General features: G+C 45.4%; 1 protein-coding gene across 1 annotated transcript in view; it reads right to left on the bottom strand.

Annotated features, from left to right (window-relative positions):
* Positions 1 to 466: 466 nt before the first annotated feature.
* The window catches only part of LOC148477116 (protein GVQW3-like), a 156,376-nt gene continuing 139,565 nt past the window's right edge, over positions 467 to 17,277 (bottom strand). The window contains exon 2 of the mRNA XM_088457203.1: positions 467 to 585. Coding sequence (XP_088313329.1) covers positions 467 to 585 — 119 coding nt within the window. The remainder of the gene's footprint in view (positions 586 to 17,277) is intronic.

Here is a 17,277-nt window from a genome sequence, read left to right as displayed (position 1 = left end):
AACAACCATGTGTTTGGCCTTTTTGAACAGGTCTTGATTTTGTTTGGTAAAAAGATTTACATTGTGTACACAATGTTTTTTGTTTTTTTTTATTTAAAAAAATGCATCAAAAACACACATTAAACAAGTTTGCCAAAAATTAGTTCCTGAATGTCGATATCTTTGTGCGTTGAATTTTGGGTGTACAATTTTAAACATTTTTCTTGGATATATTATTGTGTATGCCTAACAATGTTGTATCAAGTCTGTTTTTTGGGAAAAAGCACCAACATTTTTGGGAGTACAAAGATACATATAAAATCTTTTGAATTTAAATTGGCCAAAAAAATAAACAATATTATGAAAACATTAAGGGCAAAACCCATTTATACGCTTGGATTACACATGTTTATATTTTAAAAAAGGAGAACAAAATATGTAAATTTTCAGAAATGTATTCGTAAATTAAAATTAAATTTTAAACAAATCAAGCTCCAGCAAGGTCCAAGGCCTGTATGATATTTCCAATGCTGTTTTGTGCATTGTCTAAAATTTCGTGGAGATTTTGCAGCTCCTCCCTCAAAAAGGCAAAAAGCATAGGTGGATCTGTAGAGTAGAAGAGTATAACATTTAATAATTGGTCAAAATATGAGGCACAAACATTGCTCAATTTCAGTTTAATTTGTGACCTACAAAGTGTGTGGGACACAATGAAGATGATGTATACCCCATAAAATTATTATTTTGATTCTTACAAATTTTGAGGCCTAGCAAATCCAAAATAAAATGGCAGGTATTTAGTGATAATGTCTAAATGTGTTTTTTTCAACAAACAAAAAAAAAACTAATTCAAAATCAAATTGTATTTGTTTTGCCTAATTAAAAAAAACTTGGCAAAAACCCACTGCAAGCACCAAGCGGGTGCTTGCAGTCACAGTGGAAGCTCCCGCTCCCAAGTGATTGTACAGCTAAGCCGGCCGGTGGCTCCATCAGCAGCCATACATTACCTGACACGGAGCGGAGCAACACCACTGAGAGATCCCGCGATGAAAGGGAGAAAGTTCTCTATCCAATAACGGGCACATGAAGGTATATGCTGCAGCCACCGGGATTTATACAGTAACATACGTGGAATACTGACATTTTTTGATCTGCAGATCACAGGCTATCGCACCAGCCAGGAAATCGGGTGAGCTCACTGCATGTTGCAGAATTATAGCAACAATATATCAAACTGTTGCACTAACTTTAAAATTGCCACAGATACAGCTTATCTATACATAAGAGAAATATTTGTTTTTTACCTGGTAACAACCTAACCAGGAAAATTGATTACACCTATCAAATCTCCTTTTTTTCTGATACTAATTATATGTTTTGTATATGTATGTTTGTAATTTTATAGTAGGAACAAATATATGTTCCACATAGGTACCGAATACTATATATTTGTATGAGATTGTCTGATTAAATTATTTTTAGATTTTATACTCAAGCCTGGTTCATAATAGACATATTAAGTGTGATTAATTGAGCGCAGCCAATTTTGTACCTATTATGTTCCCCGAAGAGCCTGGGTGAGGAGGGGAATTTGGGGATGAGTGGGCAGGAGAGGGAGGGCCACTTTCAGAATTGTGGCCCAGGTAGGGAGGGTTACTTGGGGAGTATGGTGGCAGGGAGAGAGAGATGGTTTGGGAAGGGGAGGGGTTAGGAGGGGAATTTTGGGCCAGATTGCGTCCACGACGACGTCTCCTGCTCCATCTACACTGCTGTCCTAAGAATCGAAAAATGACAAGTCCAAATTTTAGTTAAGCAATAACCCTCCAAAAAAACAAATTTAGCAAAAAAAACCCCAAAACATACAAAAATATAAAGGAATGTATTTACCTCAAACTGAACAATAGGTAAACATACACTAGTTAGATTTTTTTAAAAACTGGAAAAAAAGCTTCACAAAAAATAAAATAAAATGCAAATGCATACTTACTCCGGCGTATTTGTGCCCGCAGACTTAGTAATATCTGTGGCGAACGCCGACAGAGGTCCGATATTGCGCCGAAATCCGAGCGCACGCAGCCGGCGCCGGACAACTGCGTAAGCCTGCCTTTTGAGGATATTCCGAACAGGGGGATCAAGATGGCCCAGACGCCTGTCAATTACTTCCACCAGCACCATCAGCTCCGCACGTGTAAATGCTGCAGCTCTCATGATGGCAATGGCAGGTTTTACAGTAAACAACAATTATAAATGGATAACCAGAAAAATTATTGGCTAAAAATAACCATATTTTTAAAAAAATTATTTCTATTGGACAAAGCATTATTCATGTGACCAAAAAACAATATTCATAATAGCAACTCGGATTGGCTCAAGCCCTTTATGTGCGAATGCAAATTTAAATATGCAAAATTACACAAACTAACATTCATAATGTTAAGTTTCTCAAGCATTTCACAACAACAAAACATTATCAACCAAAAAACAGGTTTAAAACATTTTAGTTCAAAAAATGCACTAGCAGAAAGACATCAGCATGACCTGAATGACATTTGAACAATAAAGTTTTCACACCAATTGGAAGGGATTAAGAAAAAAAACAAAAACTTTAGAACACTAATTACATAATTGACAAGTAGATAGCAACAAGCTGATCGATAGCGAATTGGAAACATGACATGTGTGCATCAAGCGGCCGCAACCATCAGAAGAAAATGAACATACAGCGACAGACAACGACTGACAACGATCGACTCAATCGTTAGCTGCTATCACTCATTGGCTAGAGGAGGTGCTTTGTTCATGTATGGGCGTCAGCTTGGTTGCGATCGGCCGGCCGTATGATTAATGTTTAAAGAGATTCTCGATCGTTAGGCGTACGACCGAGCGGCCGCAACGACCGCCTCTGAATGAGGTCCTTGGGCTCTTGTGAACAGACCAACACACCTGAAAATAATTAAAAACAAGTGGATTTTCTGTAGAAAGCTAAATACAGACAGATCAATTGCCCATTACAAGACTCACTTTGTTGCATAGGGATTTAGTCAAAGGTCCAGAATCGACTACGGTGAAGTGTTCTCCCCTGTCATTAGGCACTCGCACTCTATTACATTGGCTGAGTTGTATCCTCACAATGGCAAAACATCTGGATGCGAGTGACCTGAAACTTGCAAAATAATGGACCTTCTCCAGGCTAGCTAGTATAATCTGAGCAGGTGCAAGTTACACAGAAACATGTACATATCAGTGAGATCCGTGCATGCTTCTGTGTGTAATAACCTATAGAAGTGTAAAAAAAAAAAGAAAACTATGTGGTGTCCCCCTCTAAAAGCACAACCAGCTCTGAGCTTTCTGAGCAGGTCCTGGTTGTGAAAACACAGGAGAGAAAAGATGTAGAGGTCCCCTGTATTTTCATTTACCAGCACCAGGCTCAGTGAACCAGTCTTGTTTGTTGGAAATACAGGGGACAAAATGAGTAGGGGTCCCCTGTATTATGCACAACTAGCACTGGACTCTTTATAGCAGGGTTGTAATGCCACAGCCGTGGGATCCACTTCATGGAGTCCCCCCACCAAAGCATTGCCATCCCACACTAGTCGGCCTAGGCCGGGGATCTCTGAGGAGGTGGGGACCCTTCAATAAAGGTGGGTGGCGGGTTGATTGTGTCAAAAGTAGAATAAATAATATTGTCTTTTACAGAATAACTAGTGGTTCCAACACGTCTCCCCGCATGTTGGTACTTGGATAACCATAATCCCGCATTAGCCGAAGGTCCTGATGGTTGCTAGGTGACGGGGAATCAGGGCAGCCTCAGGGAGTTCTGGCCCCGGCTGTCGCCTAGCAGCCAGGACACTGTTGTACATGCATTGTAACAGCTGCACTGGCTCTCTCATTAAGGGGGCTGGGCTCCCTGGCTGCTTTGCATTGGCAATTTCCCTATTATAGGGTTTCAAGCCAGGTTAATCTTAGCTGGTTATAGCTTCTTGCTTGAAGTTAGTCTGCTGACCCTGGTGTATTTAGTTCTGTTGGATTCCTGCGTTGCCATGTGCCTAGCCGTTCTGATCTCTGGTCTCATGCTTCTTACAAAACATCTACTACTAAGTATCACCTTTAATTACTTTTGTAACCATAGTTGTTTGCTATCACATGTTACAGTCTGCTTTTACTAGTTCCTGCTGTTTTTATCTACACACATGTTGGACTATTAGCCTCATTGTATTGCTAGTGGTTTTCTACTATTCCAGCCTTGTTCATGTGATCACCTGTTATTTGTATAAACCTCTACTACTCTGAGTTTAAGACCTGGCAGCATCTCAGTACCAGTGAGTATTGTTTCCTAAGGGAATACGGTTGTTATAGGCAGAACACCGCAGCTCAAGAGGATTTATGCAAGATAGTCAGGTATATCATAAAATAACCAACAGTTGGTTTACCTTCAACAGAAGGACTTACATCACAAGCACTGAGTGCGTCTTGTAAAATATGATTAATGATGTTTGTAATTATTATTGCATGATTCTTTTCTTATGTTTCATTATGTATTGGAAGTTTTAAGAAAGTTTGATATTTAGAACTCGTAACAAGAGATATCTCTAAGCGAGGATGGTTACTCATTGCCGGTTGATGTGTTGACATGTAGTTGAACGGTTAAACGCTAAAAGCTGTCTCCTAACTGAGTGTTTATGTGCTTGACTCAACAGCCTCAATAACATTTACATGTCTGAGTCACCAGACTTAAAGGTCAGGGTGATTCAATTGCAGGCGCTAGACTTGTTTGCTTGGCTTAATAAAAGGTTCTGCATGTGCCCAGCCTGTCACTGTGTTATTGGAGGATCACTGTGCTGTACGGCTGTACAGTACTTAGTCCAAGAGAGATTGATACATTATCATATTGACTGCTCCTATCATCTGTATTCTTTTAACTTTAATAAAACCTACTCTGGTTTGGATTCAATGTGTGCACTAACCTCTTCCCTCACATCCGCTATGCACCAACCAACTTGTAGGTATCTCACAATAATGTGCAGAGGGAACAATTGCTATGGGGCCTTGTATTTTGTACCTAAATGAGCTGCCACTGCACTGACATTCAGGCTACACCTGGTAGATGCAGAATGTGGAAGCAGGGAAGGGGAGTGCGGCAGATGCAGAGTGTGGAAGCAGGGAAGGGGAGTGCGGCAGATGCAGAGTCTGGAAGCAGGGAAGGGGAGTGTGGCAGATGCAGAGTCTGGAAGCAGGGAAGGGGAGTGTGGCAGATGCAGAGTCTGGAAGCAGGGAAGGGGAGTGTGGCAGATGCAGAGTCTGGAAGCAGGGAAGGGGAGTGTGGCAGATGCAGAGTCTGGAAGCAGGGAAGGGGAGTGTGGCAGGTGCAGAGTCTGGAAGCAGGGAAGGGGAGTGTGGCAGGTGCAGAGTCTGGAAGCAGGGAAGGGGAGTGTGGCAGGTGCAGAGACTGGAAGCAGGGAAGGGGAGTGTGGCAGGTGCAGAGTCTGGAAGCAGGGAAGGGGAGTGTGGCAGGTGCAGAGTCTGGAAGCGGGGAAGGGGAGTGTGGCAGGTGCAGAGTCTGGAAGCGGGGAAGGGAAGTGTGGCAGGTGCAGAGTCTGGAAGCGGGGAAGGGGAGTGCGGCAGGTGCAGAGTCTGGAAGCGGGGAAGGGGAGTGCGGCAGGTGCAGAGTCTGGAAGCGGGGAAGGGGAGTGCGGCAGGTGCAGAGTCTGGAAGCGGGGAAGGGGAGTGCGGCAGGTGCAGAGTCTGGAAGCGGGGAAGGGGAGTGCGGCAGGTGCAGAGTCTGGAAGCGGGGAAGGGGAGTGCGGCAGATGCAGAGTGTGGAAGCGGGAAGGGGAGTGCGGCAGATGCAGAGTCTGGAAGCAGGGAAGGGGAGTGTGGCAGATGCAGAGTCTGGAAGCAGGGAAGGGGAGTGTGGCAGATGCAGAGTCTGGAAGCAGGGAAGGGGAGTGTGGCAGATGCAGAGTCTGGAAGCAGGGAAGGGGAGTGTGGCAGATGCAGAGTCTGGAAGCAGGGAAGGGGAGTGTGGCAGGTGCAGAGTCTGGAAGCAGGGAAGGGGAGTGTGGCAGGTGCAGAGTCTGGAAGCAGGGAAGGGGAGTGTGGCAGGTGCAGAGACTGGAAGCAGGGAAGGGGAGTGTGGCAGGTGCAGAGTCTGGAAGCAGGGAAGGGGAGTGTGGCAGGTGCAGAGTCTGGAAGCGGGGAAGGGGAGTGTGGCAGGTGCAGAGTCTGGAAGCGGGGAAGGGAAGTGTGGCAGGTGCAGAGTCTGGAAGCGGGGAAGGGGAGTGCGGCAGGTGCAGAGTCTGGAAGCGGGGAAGGGGAGTGCGGCAGGTGCAGAGTCTGGAAGCGGGGAAGGGGAGTGCGGCAGGTGCAGAGTCTGGAAGCGGGGAAGGGGAGTGCGGCAGGTGCAGAGTCTGGAAGCGGGGAAGGGGAGTGCGGCAGGTGCAGAGTCTGGAAGCGTGGAAGGGGAGTGCGGCAGATGCAGTGTGTGGAAGCGGGGAAGGGGAGTGCGGCAGATGCAGAGTGTGGAAGTGGGGAAGCGGAGTGCGGCAGATGCAGCGTCTGGAAGCGGGGAAGGGGAGTGCGGCAGATGCAGAGTCTGGAAGCGGGGAAGGGGAGAGCGGCAGATGCAGAGCGTGGAAGCAGGGAAGCGGAGTGCGGCAGATGCAGCGTCTGGAAGCAGGGAAGGGGAGTGTGGCAGATGCAGAGTCTGGAAGCTGGGAAGGGGAGTGTGGCAGATGCAGAGTCTGGAAGCAGGGAAGGGGAGTGCGGCAGATGCAGCGTCTGGAAGCAGGGAAGGGGAGTGTGGCAGATGCAGAGTCTGGAAGCAGGGAAGGGGAGTGTGGCAGATGCAGAGTCTGGAAGCAGGGAAGGGGAATGTGGCAGATACTGTACAGTGATGTACCCTGGCTACCGGTGCCGGCTTGTGAGTGATCAGGGGCAGCCCAACAGCTCTCCGAATGCTGGGCATGCACCAAGAGTGCCTAGAAAATGGAGGTGTTGAGCAGAGGTGCCCATTGCAGCATGGCCATGCCCCTAGTGATGTGTGGCCATGCCCCTAGTGATGTGTGGTCATACCCCTAGTGATGTGTGTGGCCATGCTGATTTTTACATGCGTCTTCCTTCACCTTCCCAATTTGTGTCTTCCCCTGCCTCCCTATATGTGACTCTACCCCCAAAAGTGCCTCTGCGTGCCTCCTCATACTGTATATGCCTCTATCAGGCTCCCCATGTTTGCCTCTGATTCCCAGGCGTGTCTCTGCCCTGTACCCTTTGTGTATGTATATCAATGTCTCCCCATCTCTCTCCCCATGTGTTTTTCTCTCTGATCACTAATTTTTCCTGAGCATCTGTTTCCACATTATTGGTCCACCCACCTTGTGTTTGTGTCCTCCCATCCCATCTGCCCCCACTATTAATTTTCCTTTTGCACCACAACTTCTCACCCCAAATAGCTTCTCCTCCCCTCCCATCATCCACATCCTCCCTCATCATGCATTTCCCCTCCTATGTTGGATGTGGTAGGCGGGACAATGGCGGTGGCGCAGATAAACACAGGCGCATATCCTGCACTCATTTTGCACCTTTATTCTCTATGAATAATGACCTGGATGATGAGCTGATGTATTTTTATTTATTTATTTAATATTTACATTGGAACACATGTGCCTCTCACAGGGAGGTACCGTGCAACAAGCTTTCTACTCTGACAGGAAGTACCATTTGGGGGTGGTGATGCCATGCGCAGCTTGTGCACTCACTGCGTGTAATGAGGTTAGTAATTCCTGAGTAAGGTCAGAGCCTGTGTAAGTGTGTATGAAGCTGTGATGGTACTCCATGTTACTGATGGTGTCTCAGTCTTGTGTAATCACTGTGTGTGATGAGGTTAGTAATTCCTGAGTAAGGGCAGAGCCTGTGTAAGTGTGTGTGAGGCTGTGATGGTACTCCATGTTACTGAATGTGTCTCAGTCTTGTGTGATCACTGCGTGTGATGAGGTTAGTAATTCCAGAGTAAGGTCAGAGCCTGTGTAAGTGTGTGTGAGGATGTGATGGTACTCCATGTTACTGATGGTTTCTCAGTCTTGTGTAGTCACTGTGTGTGATGAGGTTAATAATTCCTGAGTAAGGTCAGAACCTGTTTCACTGTGTGAGGAAGTGATGGTACTCCATGTTACTGATGGTGTCTCAGTCTTGTGTAATCACTGTGTGTGATGAGGTTAGTAATTCCTGAGTAAGGTCAGAACCTGTTTCACTGTGTGAGGAAGTGATGGTACTCCATGTTACTGATGGTGTCTCAGTCTTGTGTAATCACTGTGTGTGATGAGGTTAGTAATTCCTGAGTAAGGGCAGAGCCTGTGTAAGTGTGTGAGGCTGTGATGGTAGTCCATGATACTGATGGGTTTTCAGTCTTGTGTAATCACTGCATGTGGTGAGGTTAGTAATTCCTAAGTAAGGTCAGAGCCTGTGTAAGTGTGTGTGAGGCTGCGATGGTACTCCATGTTACTGATGGTTTCTCAGTCTTTTGTAGTCACTGTGTGTGATGAGGTTAGTAATTCCTGAGTAAGGTCAGAGCCTGTGTAAGTGTGTGTGAGGATGTGATGGTACTCCATGTTACTGATGGTCTCTGAGACTTGTGTAGTCACTGTGTGTGATGGTTAGTATTTCCTGAGTAAGGTCAGAGCCTGTGTAAGTGTGTGTGAGGCTGTGATGGTACTCCATGTTACTGATAGACTCTCAGTCTTGTGTACTCAGTGTATGTGATGAGGTTAGTAATTCCTGTGTAAGGTCAGAGCCTGTGTAAGTGTTTGTGAGGCTGTGATGGTACTCCATGTTACTGATGGTGTCTCAGTCTTGTGTGATCACTGCATGTGATGAGGTTAGTAATTCCTGAGTAAGGTCAGAACCTGTGTAAGTGTGTGTGAGGATGCTATGGTACTCCATGTTATTGATGGTGTCTCAGTCTTGTGTAATCACTGTGTGTGATGAGGTTAGTAATTCCTGAGTAAGGTCAGAGCCTGTGTAAGTGTGTGAGAGGATGTAATGGTACTCCATGTTACTGATGGTTTCTCAGTCTTGTGTAGTCACTGAGTGTGATGAGGTTAGTAATTTCTGAGTAAGGACAGAGCCTGTGTAAGTGTCTGTGGGGATGTGATGGTACTCCATGTTACTGATGGTATCTCAGTCTTGTCTAATCACTGCGTGTAATGAGGTTAGTAATTCTTGAGTAAGGTCAGAGCCTGTGTAAGTGTGTGTGAGGCTGTGATGGTACTCCATGTTACTGATGCTTTCTCAGTCTTGTGTAGTCACTGTGTGTGATGAGGTTAGTAATTCCTGAGTAAGGTCAGAGCCTGTGTAAGTGTGTGTGAGGATGTGATGGTACTCCATGTTACTGATGGTGTCTCAGTCTTGTGTAGTCACTGTGTGTGATGAGGTTAGTAAATCCTGAGTAAGGTCAGAGCCTGTGTAAGTGTGTGTGAGGATGTTATGGTACTCCATGTTACTGATGGTCTCTCAGTCTTGTGTAGTCACTGTGTTTGATGAGGTTAGTAATTCCTGAGTAAGGTCAGAGCCTGTGTAAGTGTGTGTGAGGATGTGATGGTACTCCATGTTACTGATGGTGTCTCAGTCTTGTGTAGTCACTGCGTGTGATGAGGTTAGTAGTGTGAGGATGTGATGGTACTCCATGTTACTGATGGTTTCTCTGTCTTGTGTAATCACTGCCTGTGATGAGATTAGTAATTCCTGAGTAAGGTCAGAGCCTGTGTAAGTGTGTGTGAGGCTGTGATGGTACTCCATGTTACTGACGGTGTCTCAGTCTTGTGTAGTCACTGCGTGTGATGAGGTTAGTAATTCCTGAGTAAGGTCAGAGCCTGTGTAAGTGTGTGTGAGGATGTGATGGTACTCCATGTTACTGATGGTGTCTCAGTCTTGTGTAGTCACTGTGTGTGATGAGGTTAGTAATTCCTGAGTAAGGTCAGAGCCTGTGTAAGTGTGTGTGAGGATGTGATGGTACTCCATGTTACTGATGGTATCTCAGTCTTGTGTAGTCACTGCGTGTGATGAGGTTAGTAATTCCTGTGTAAGGTCAGAGCCTGTGTAAGTGTGTGTGAGGCTGTGATGGTACTCCATGTTACTGATGGTGTCTCAGTCTTATGTAGTCACTGCGTGTGATGAGGTTAGTAATTCCTGAGTAAGGTCAGAGCCTGTGTAAGTGTGTGTGAGGATGTGATGGTACTCCATGTTACTGATGGTGTCTCAGTCTTGTGTAGTCACTGTGTGTGATGAGGTTAGTAATTCCTGAGTAAGGTCAGAGCCTGTGTAAGTGTGTGTGAGGATGTGATGGTACTCCATGTTACTGATGGTCTCTCAGTCTTGTGTAGTCACTGCGTGTGATGAGGTTAGTAATTCCTGAGTAAGGTCAGAGCCTGTGTAAGTGTGTGTGACGCTGTGATGGTACTCCATGTTACTGATGGTTTCTCAGTCTTGTGTAATCACTGTGTGTGATGAGGTTAGTAATTCCTGAGTAAGGTCAGAGCATGTGTAAGTGTGTGTGAGGCTGTGATGGTACTCCATGTTACTGATGGTGTCTCAGTCTTGTGTAGTCACTGTGTGTTATGAGGTTAGCAATTCCTGAGTAAGGTCAGAGCCTGTGTAAGTGTGTGTGAGGATGTGATGGTACTCCATATTACTGATGGTGTCTCAGTCTTATTTATTCACTGTGTGTGATGAGGTTAGTAATTCCTGAGTAAGGTCAGAGCCTGTGTAAGTGTGTGTGAGGCTGTGATGGTACTCCATGTTACTGATGGTGTCTCAGTCTTATTTATTCACTGTGTGTGATGAGGTTAGTAATTCCTGAGTAAGGTCAGAGCCTGTGTAAGTGTGTGTGAGGATGTGATGGTACTCCATGTTACTGATGGTTTCTCAGTCTTGTGTAGTCACTGCGTGTGATGAGGTTAGTAATTCCTGAGTAAGGTCAGAGCCTGTGTAAGTGTGTGTGAGGATGTGATGGTACTCCATGTTACTGATGGTGTCTCAGTCTTGTGTAGTCACTGCGTGTGATGAGGTTAGTAATTCCTGAGTAAGGTCAGAGCCTGTGTAAGTGCGTGTGAGGATGTGATGGTACTCAATGTTACTGATGGTTTCTCAGTCTTGTGTAATCACTGTGTGTGATGAGGTTAGTAATTCCTGAGTAAGGTCAGAGCCTGTGTAAGTGTGTGTGAGGCTGTGATGGTACTCCATGTTACTGATGGTGTCTCAGTCTTATGTAGTCACTGTGTGTGATGAGGTTAGTAATTCCTGAGTAAGGTCAGAGCCTGTGTAAGTGTGTGTGAGGCTGTGATGGTACTCCATGTTACTGATGGTATCTCAGTCTTGTGTAGTCACTGTGTGTGATGAGGTTAGTAATTCCTGAGTAAGGTCAGAGCCTGTGTAAGTGTGTGTGAGGCTGTGATGGTACTCCATGTTACTGATGGTTTCTCAGTCTTGTGTAATCACTGTGTGTGATGAGGTTAGTAATTCCTGAGTAAGGTCAGAGCCTGTGTAAGTGTGTGTGAGGCTGTGATGGTACTCCATGTAACTGATGGTGTCTCAGTCTTGTGTAGTCACTGTGTGTGATGAGGTTAGTAATTCCTGAGTAAGGTCAGAGCCTGTGTAAGTGTGTGTGAGGCTGTGATGGTACTCCATGTTACTGATGGTGTCTCAGTCTTATTTATTCACTGTGTGTGATGAGGTTAGTAATTCCTGAGTAAGGTCAGAGCCTGTGTAAGTGTGTGTGAGGCTGTGATGGTACTCCATGTTACTGATGGTTTCTCAGTCTTGTGTAGTCACTGCGTGTGATGAGGTTAGTAATTCCTGAGTAAGGTCAGAGCCTGTGTAAGTGTGTGTGAGGATGTGATGGTACTCCATGTTACTGATGGTGTCTCAGTCTTGTGTAGTCACTGCGTGTGATGAGGTTCGTAATTCCTGAGTAAGGTCAGAGCCTGCGTAAGTGCGTGTGAGGATGTGATGGTACTCCATGTTACTGATGGTGTCTCAGTCTTGTGTAATCACTGCGTGTGATGGTTAGTATTTCCTGAGTAAGGTCAGAGCCTGTGTAAGTGTGTGTGAGGATGTGATGGTACTCCATGCTACTGATGGTGTCTCAGTCTTGTGTAGTCACTGTGTGTGATGAGGTTAGTAATTCCTGAGTAAGGTCAGAGCTTGTGTAAGTGTGTGTGAAGCTGTGATGGTACTCCATGTTACTGATGGTATCTCAGTCTTGTGTAGTCACTGTGTGTGATGAGGTTAGTAATTCCTGAGTAAGGTCAGAGCCTGTGTAAGTGTGTGTGTGAGGATGTGATGGTACTCCATGTTACTGATCGTCTCTCAGTCTTGTGTAGTCACTGTGTGTGATGAGGTTAGTAATTCCTGAGTAAGGTCAGAGCCTGTGTAAGTGCGTGTGAGGCTGTGATGGTACTCCATGTTACTGATGGTGTCTCAGTCTTATGTAGTCACTGTGTGTGATGAGGTTAGTATTTCTTGAGTAAGGTCAGAGCCTGTGTAAGTGTGTGTGAGGATGTGATGGTACTCCATGTTACTGATGGTGTCTCAGTCTTGTGTAGTCACTGTGTGTGATGAGGTTAGTAATTCCTGAGTAAGGTCAGAGCCTGTGTAAGTGTGTGTGAGGCTGTGATGGTACTCCATGTTACTGATGGTATCTCAGTCTTGTGTAGTCACTGCGTGTGATGAGGTTAGTAATTCCTGAGTAAGGTCAGAGCCTGTGTAAGTGTGTGTGAGGATGTGATGGTACTCCATGTTACTGATGGTGTCTCAGTCTTGTGTAGTCACTGCGTGTGATGAGGTTAGTAATTCCTGAGTAAGGTCAGAGCCTGTGTAAGTGTGTGTGAGGATGTGATGGTACTCCATGTTACTGATGGTCTCTCAGTCTTGTGTAGTCACTGCGTGTGATGAGGTTAGTAATTCCTGAGTAAGGTCAGAGCCTGTGTAAGTGTGTGTGACGCTGTGATGGTACTCCATGTTACTGATGGTTTCTCAGTCTTGTGTAATCACTGTGTGTGATGAGGTTAGTAATTCCTGAGTAAGGTCAGAGCATGTGTAAGTGTGTGTGAGGCTGTGATGGTACTCCATGTTACTGATGGTGTCTCAGTCTTGTGTAGTCACTGTGTGTGATGAGGTTAGCAATTCCTGAGTAAGGTCAGAGCCTGTGTAAGTGTGTGTGAGGATGTGATGGTACTCCATGTTACTGATGGTGTCTCAGTCTTGTGTAGTCACTGCGTGTGATGAGGGTAATAATTCCTGAGTAAGGTCAGAGCCTGTGTAAGTGTGTGTGTGAGAATGTGATGGTACTCCATGTTACTGATGGTGTCTCAGTCTTGTGTAGTCACTGTGTGTGATGAGGTTAGTATTTTCAGAGAAAGGTCAGAGCCTGTGTAAGTGTGTGTGAGGATGTGATGGTACTCCATGTTACTGATGGTGTCTCAGTCTTGTGTAATCACTGCGTGTGATGGTTAGTATTTCCTGAGTAAGGTCAGAGCCTGTGTAAGTGTGTGTGAGGATGTAATGGTACTCCATGTTACTGATGGTGTCTCAGTCTTGTGTAGTCACTGTGTGTGATGAGGTTTGTAATTTCTGAGTAAGGTCAGAGCCTGTGGAAGTGTGTGTGAGGCTGTGATGGTACTCCATGTTACTGATGGTGTCTCAGTCTTGTGTGATCACTGCATGTGATGAGGTTAGTAATTCCTGAGTAAGGTCAGAACCTGTGTAAGTGTGTGTGAGGATGCTATGGTACTCCATGTTATTGATGGTGTCTCAGTCTTGTGTAATCACTGTGTGTGATGAGGTTAGTAATTCCTGAGTAAGGTCAGAGCCTGTGTAAGTGTGTGAGAGGATGTAATGGTACTCCATGTTACTGATGGTTTCTCAGTCTTGTGTAGTCACTGAGTGTGATGAGGTTAGTAATTTCTGAGTAAGGACAGAGCCTGTGTAAGTGTCTGTGGGGATGTGATGGTACTCCATGTTACTGATGGTATCTCAGTCTTGTCTAATCACTGCGTGTAATGAGGTTAGTAATTCTTGAGTAAGGTCAGAGCCTGTGTAAGTGTGTGTGAGGCTGTGATGGTACTCCATGTTACTGATGCTTTCTCAGTCTTGTGTAGTCACTGTGTGTGATGAGGTTAGTAATTCCTGAGTAAGGTCAGAGCCTGTGTAAGTGTGTGTGAGGATGTGATGGTACTCCATGTTACTGATGGTGTCTCAGTCTTGTGTAGTCACTGTGTGTGATGAGGTTAGTAAATCCTGAGTAAGGTCAGAGCCTGTGTAAGTGTGTGTGAGGATGTTATGGTACTCCATGTTACTGATGGTCTCTCAGTCTTGTGTAGTCACTGTGTTTGATGAGGTTAGTAATTCCTGAGTAAGGTCAGAGCCTGTGTAAGTGTGTGTGAGGATGTGATGGTACTCCATGTTACTGATGGTGTCTCAGTCTTGTGTAGTCACTGCGTGTGATGAGGTTAGTAGTGTGAGGATGTGATGGTACTCCATGTTACTGATGGTTTCTCTGTCTTGTGTAATCACTGCCTGTGATGAGATTAGTAATTCCTGAGTAAGGTCAGAGCCTGTGTAAGTGTGTGTGAGGCTGTGATGGTACTCCATGTTACTGACGGTGTCTCAGTCTTGTGTAGTCACTGCGTGTGATGAGGTTAGTAATTCCTGAGTAAGGTCAGAGCCTGTGTAAGTGTGTGTGAGGATGTGATGGTACTCCATGTTACTGATGGTGTCTCAGTCTTGTGTAGTCACTGTGTGTGATGAGGTTAGTAATTCCTGAGTAAGGTCAGAGCCTGTGTAAGTGTGTGTGAGGATGTGATGGTACTCCATGTTACTGATGGTATCTCAGTCTTGTGTAGTCACTGCGTGTGATGAGGTTAGTAATTCCTGTGTAAGGTCAGAGCCTGTGTAAGTGTGTGTGAGGCTGTGATGGTACTCCATGTTACTGATGGTGTCTCAGTCTTATGTAGTCACTGCGTGTGATGAGGTTAGTAATTCCTGAGTAAGGTCAGAGCCTGTGTAAGTGTGTGTGAGGATGTGATGGTACTCCATGTTACTGATGGTGTCTCAGTCTTGTGTAGTCACTGTGTGTGATGAGGTTAGTAATTCCTGAGTAAGGTCAGAGCCTGTGTAAGTGTGTGTGAGGATGTGATGGTACTCCATGTTACTGATGGTCTCTCAGTCTTGTGTAGTCACTGCGTGTGATGAGGTTAGTAATTCCTGAGTAAGGTCAGAGCCTGTGTAAGTGTGTGTGACGCTGTGATGGTACTCCATGTTACTGATGGTTTCTCAGTCTTGTGTAATCACTGTGTGTGATGAGGTTAGTAATTCCTGAGTAAGGTCAGAGCATGTGTAAGTGTGTGTGAGGCTGTGATGGTACTCCATGTTACTGATGGTGTCTCAGTCTTGTGTAGTCACTGTGTGTTATGAGGTTAGCAATTCCTGAGTAAGGTCAGAGCCTGTGTAAGTGTGTGTGAGGATGTGATGGTACTCCATATTACTGATGGTGTCTCAGTCTTATTTATTCACTGTGTGTGATGAGGTTAGTAATTCCTGAGTAAGGTCAGAGCCTGTGTAAGTGTGTGTGAGGCTGTGATGGTACTCCATGTTACTGATGGTGTCTCAGTCTTATTTATTCACTGTGTGTGATGAGGTTAGTAATTCCTGAGTAAGGTCAGAGCCTGTGTAAGTGTGTGTGAGGATGTGATGGTACTCCATGTTACTGATGGTTTCTCAGTCTTGTGTAGTCACTGCGTGTGATGAGGTTAGTAATTCCTGAGTAAGGTCAGAGCCTGTGTAAGTGTGTGTGAGGATGTGATGGTACTCCATGTTACTGATGGTGTCTCAGTCTTGTGTAGTCACTGCGTGTGATGAGGTTAGTAATTCCTGAGTAAGGTCAGAGCCTGTGTAAGTGCGTGTGAGGATGTGATGGTACTCAATGTTACTGATGGTTTCTCAGTCTTGTGTAATCACTGTGTGTGATGAGGTTAGTAATTCCTGAGTAAGGTCAGAGCCTGTGTAAGTGTGTGTGAGGCTGTGATGGTACTCCATGTTACTGATGGTGTCTCAGTCTTATGTAGTCACTGTGTGTGATGAGGTTAGTAATTCCTGAGTAAGGTCAGAGCCTGTGTAAGTGTGTGTGAGGCTGTGATGGTACTCCATGTTACTGATGGTATCTCAGTCTTGTGTAGTCACTGTGTGTGATGAGGTTAGTAATTCCTGAGTAAGGTCAGAGCCTGTGTAAGTGTGTGTGAGGCTGTGATGGTACTCCATGTTACTGATGGTTTCTCAGTCTTGTGTAATCACTGTGTGTGATGAGGTTAGTAATTCCTGAGTAAGGTCAGAGCCTGTGTAAGTGTGTGTGAGGCTGTGATGGTACTCCATGTAACTGATGGTGTCTCAGTCTTGTGTAGTCACTGTGTGTGATGAGGTTAGTAATTCCTGAGTAAGGTCAGAGCCTGTGTAAGTGTGTGTGAGGCTGTGATGGTACTCCATGTTACTGATGGTGTCTCAGTCTTATTTATTCACTGTGTGTGATGAGGTTAGTAATTCCTGAGTAAGGTCAGAGCCTGTGTAAGTGTGTGTGAGGCTGTGATGGTACTCCATGTTACTGATGGTTTCTCAGTCTTGTGTAGTCACTGCGTGTGATGAGGTTAGTAATTCCTGAGTAAGGTCAGAGCCTGTGTAAGTGTGTGTGAGGATGTGATGGTACTCCATGTTACTGATGGTGTCTCAGTCTTGTGTAGTCACTGCGTGTGATGAGGTTCGTAATTCCTGAGTAAGGTCAGAGCCTGCGTAAGTGCGTGTGAGGATGTGATGGTACTCCATGTTACTGATGGTGTCTCAGTCTTGTGTAATCACTGCGTGTGATGGTTAGTATTTCCTGAGTAAGGTCAGAGCCTGTGTAAGTGTGTGTGAGGATGTGATGGTACTCCATGCTACTGATGGTGTCTCAGTCTTGTGTAGTCACTGTGTGTGATGAGGTTAGTAATTCCTGAGTAAGGTCAGAGCTTGTGTAAGTGTGTGTGAAGCTGTGATGGTACTCCATGTTACTGATGGTATCTCAGTCTTGTGTAGTCACTGTGTGTGATGAGGTTAGTAATTCCTGAGTAAGGTCAGAGCCTGTGTAAGTGTGTGTGTGAGGATGTGATGGTACTCCATGTTACTGATCGTCTCTCAGTCTTGTGTAGTCACTGTGTGTGATGAGGTTAGTAATTCCTGAGTAAGGTCAGAGCCTGTGTAAGTGCGTGTGAGGCTGTGATGGTA

The sequence above is a fragment of the Taudactylus pleione genome, unplaced genomic scaffold (assembly GCF_031769625.1).
Source record: "Taudactylus pleione unplaced genomic scaffold, aTauple2 ptg000746l, whole genome shotgun sequence".
NCBI classification, from domain to species: Eukaryota; Metazoa; Chordata; class Amphibia; order Anura; family Myobatrachidae; genus Taudactylus; species Taudactylus pleione.
The sequence above is the reverse complement of the archived record's forward strand: the minus strand, read 5'-3'. Positions and strand labels throughout refer to the sequence as shown.